The 2,977-nt window shown below is 52.4% G+C and overlaps 1 protein-coding gene across 1 annotated transcript in view; it reads right to left on the reverse strand.

The window, feature by feature from the left end:
• Nucleotides 1–499: 499 nt before the first annotated feature.
• LOC104411499 (dentin matrix acidic phosphoprotein 1-like) overlaps nt 500–2,977 on the reverse strand; it is an 11,662-nt gene continuing 9,184 nt past the window's right edge. Inside the window, exon 4 of the mRNA XM_010021932.1 lies at nt 500–573. Within this exon, the coding sequence (XP_010020234.1) occupies nt 500–573 (74 nt within the window). The remainder of the gene's footprint in view (nt 574–2,977) is intronic.

Consider the following 2,977-nt stretch of genomic DNA (forward strand, 5'->3'; position numbering starts at 1 on the left):
CCCAGAGAGGGCTGCTCCCAGCACCCCCCCAGCCTCAGTCAGGCACACTAACCTTCCTTTTTGCTACTTTTCTTACAGCTAAACCCACCATCAGCTGTGCTGAGGGGTTTTTCTGGGGGGTGAGTTATTATATTTATCTGCCCTTGAATTTTCCCTATCTTTAACTCAGGCTAGAAAACAACTGCCCACACTCCACCTTCCCTGGCCATGCAGTGAGGCTCTGGATGATCATGCCCTCCACCGAAGTGCTCCATGAAGCCACAGACCCAGGAAAAGGCTAAAACCAGCATCCAGCCCCACCAGCAAGCCGAGCCCCTCCGTCACCCCCTAAAAAAAAGCAGACAGCAATGCATAACCCAGCCGGGAAAAGCAGCAGCAAGCTTACCGAGCCACAGCGCCGATGGCTACCCGTGGAGTCAGCCAGCACTGATTTCCTCCCACTGCTGCCCACTGGGATATAAGGTCTATTTTTGCCCCCCGCCCCCCCTGCCCCGGCCAGTCACCGCCCTGTCCAGAGTGACGCCAGCCTGCCAGTGTGCACCAGAAAGCCCCCGAACTTCAGCACTGGCAGATCTGGTGCACAAACATAGTGGCCGCACTGCTGCCAAACCCGGGGAGGTTTGCACCGTGCCGCTTAATTGAGGGTCTGGCCTCAGAGCAACGGCCAGAGAAGGCCAGAGGGTATAATAATACTGTGGGTTTAAATTAAAATAAATATTGGGAAATCTGTTCTCAGGGGGTGTCTGCCTCTCTTTTTGGGAAATTCTGTCAGTGTTTTTTCAAGCAGACAAAAAAGACCAACCTCAAAGGCCTGGCTCCACAGGCACTTGGGCATAGCCATTAAGACAAAAAAAGGCTAAATCCTAACAAATCCCTCTCCAGGCCGCCTGCAAAGGTGAAACGCGCCTAAGGAAGGGCAGGGAAAGAAAAGGAGATTCGGGTACAGGTGTTACCAGTCCCCCTTTGAAAGCCATTCTGCCACAATGATGCTACAGAATGCAGGTCTGTTTCATTTCTTACACCCCCTGAACCACGCAGACCCGTGCAGGGGCCAGCCTGGCTCTGTAAAGTCAGGTATTCCCCGGCTGAAACCTGGTGGCTCTGTACATGTCCCCAGCAAAGTGCAACAACTGCCTGGGGCAAAAAAGATGCAAAAAACCCACCCTAACGGCCACCCAAAGCTCAGCAGGGACCTTGGCGGCAGGATAGTCAGTGGTCGGCAAGCTCCTGCCCTGCACCTGATGGCAGGGATGGGGGCACATGGGTGCTGCAGCTGCCCCCTGGCAGTCACCTCTGCAGAGACATCCTTCCCCTGTATTTACTATTTCCTGCTGGGATTTCAGCCGCCCATCTCTCCAGTGCACCTCTGCTCCCCCTTTCCCAGATTTTTCTTGCACGAGTGATGCGCTGATGATGGCAAAGGCCCCTTGCTGCTCCTGCACGCACCCGGGCTGCAGCAGCTCAGGGGAATGACTCCTCACCAAATGCAGCTTTGCTTTCCACCACAGCAAGGAGAATTGCAAATCCCACCTGATGCCTTCAGCCCTACAACCCTCAGAGGGAATGGCAGTGCTGGAAAATGTAGGCTTTCAAGCAGGTTTATTGACCATCAGGTTTACCAGTGATCAAACTCTGGTTATTTAGGGCAGAAAAATCCTCTTTGCAGTGGAAGACTTGAATGTTCATGTTTCTGCTCAAAAATCAGAGGCTGAAAGCCTCACCCACATCCAGGGGAGCCCAGTTTGAGTCTGAATTTGATTAGGAAGCAAAAGATTTGCAGTTAATCAAATTCCCAGGTTAGGACTAGGAAGACAAAGCACTTTTGCTGTTGTTGTCATTTTGTCTTATTTTGCTCATCACCACATCAACAGGTACATGGTAGAGAGCTGCTAATTGCTGGCCAAACACCATGCACATCACATACATGCTTTTGGGGAAGGAGAGGTCCCTTGCAGCCCCCCTGGGGGCTGGGGTCCACCAGCCTTGGTATCAATCCAGGCCATGCGCCCACTATGGAAACCCTGGGGCTACAGGGCTCAGCCGTGCCTGCCCCATGGGCTTCAAAGCCCATTGTGTCACTGTGGAGAGCTGTAATTACAAGGAAGGCTGGAGCTGGCCACGGCTTTCGGCTGGCGCCTCGGGCCAGGAAAACCCACACACACCAAAAAAAAGAAAAGAAGGGAAAAAAACGGAGCTACGCAGTTTTCCTATGCCAACACAGCAGCCTACTGTAAAGAGAGGCACCAGCATCACGAGGGGCTCAGCAGCCCCCATCCCCATGGGGCTGGGGTGGCTGGAGGGGTGATGGGGGGCAGAGGACAGAGGCTGCCCTGTGTGGGAGAGCAGCAAGGACATGCCCAGCTTTGAGCTTGAATTTCATCAGGGATGAGGAACAGAGAGTGCTGGTGGGAGGCAATTTCTAATGTAATTAAAGGGCTGCTGCTGTAGGGTGCTTAAAAAAAAAAAAAAAAAAAAGAGAACTGACTATAAAAAAATGTGTATTTCACCCAAGATCCCTAAAAAGCACCTAGAAAGGATAATTAACGTGTGCTGAAGTGCCTCCTGTGGCCAGCACCTATGTTTAGCCCCTGGGCCAGGGAGCCGGTGCTGCCTGTGCTGGCCACCAGCAGCAGCAGCCTCACAGCACCATGCAAGGACAACAGCAGGGAAGCTGGACAAACACATCCAAAATGTTCCCATTTAAAAGAATAATAATAAATACATTTTAAAAGGCGTCACATCTCGGAGCTGGAGCAGCTTCATGAAAATAACCATGTCTTTCCAGATAAACAGCTGGAAACAAAACATGGAACAGCTCACCTGCCTCCAGGGGATGTGCCAACTGTGACAGTAGCAAAACCCCATTTTTTGGGGCCACATTTTGATCACAGGCAGGAGTGTTGATCTGCTGGAGGGTAGGAAGGCTCTGCAGAGGGATCTGGACAGGCTGGGTTAGGGGGCTTCGGGCCAGGGGTCT

This window comes from Nestor notabilis, unplaced genomic scaffold (assembly GCF_000696875.1).
Source record: "Nestor notabilis isolate BGI_N333 unplaced genomic scaffold, ASM69687v1 scaffold14649, whole genome shotgun sequence".
In the NCBI taxonomy this organism is placed as follows: domain Eukaryota; kingdom Metazoa; phylum Chordata; class Aves; order Psittaciformes; family Psittacidae; genus Nestor; species Nestor notabilis.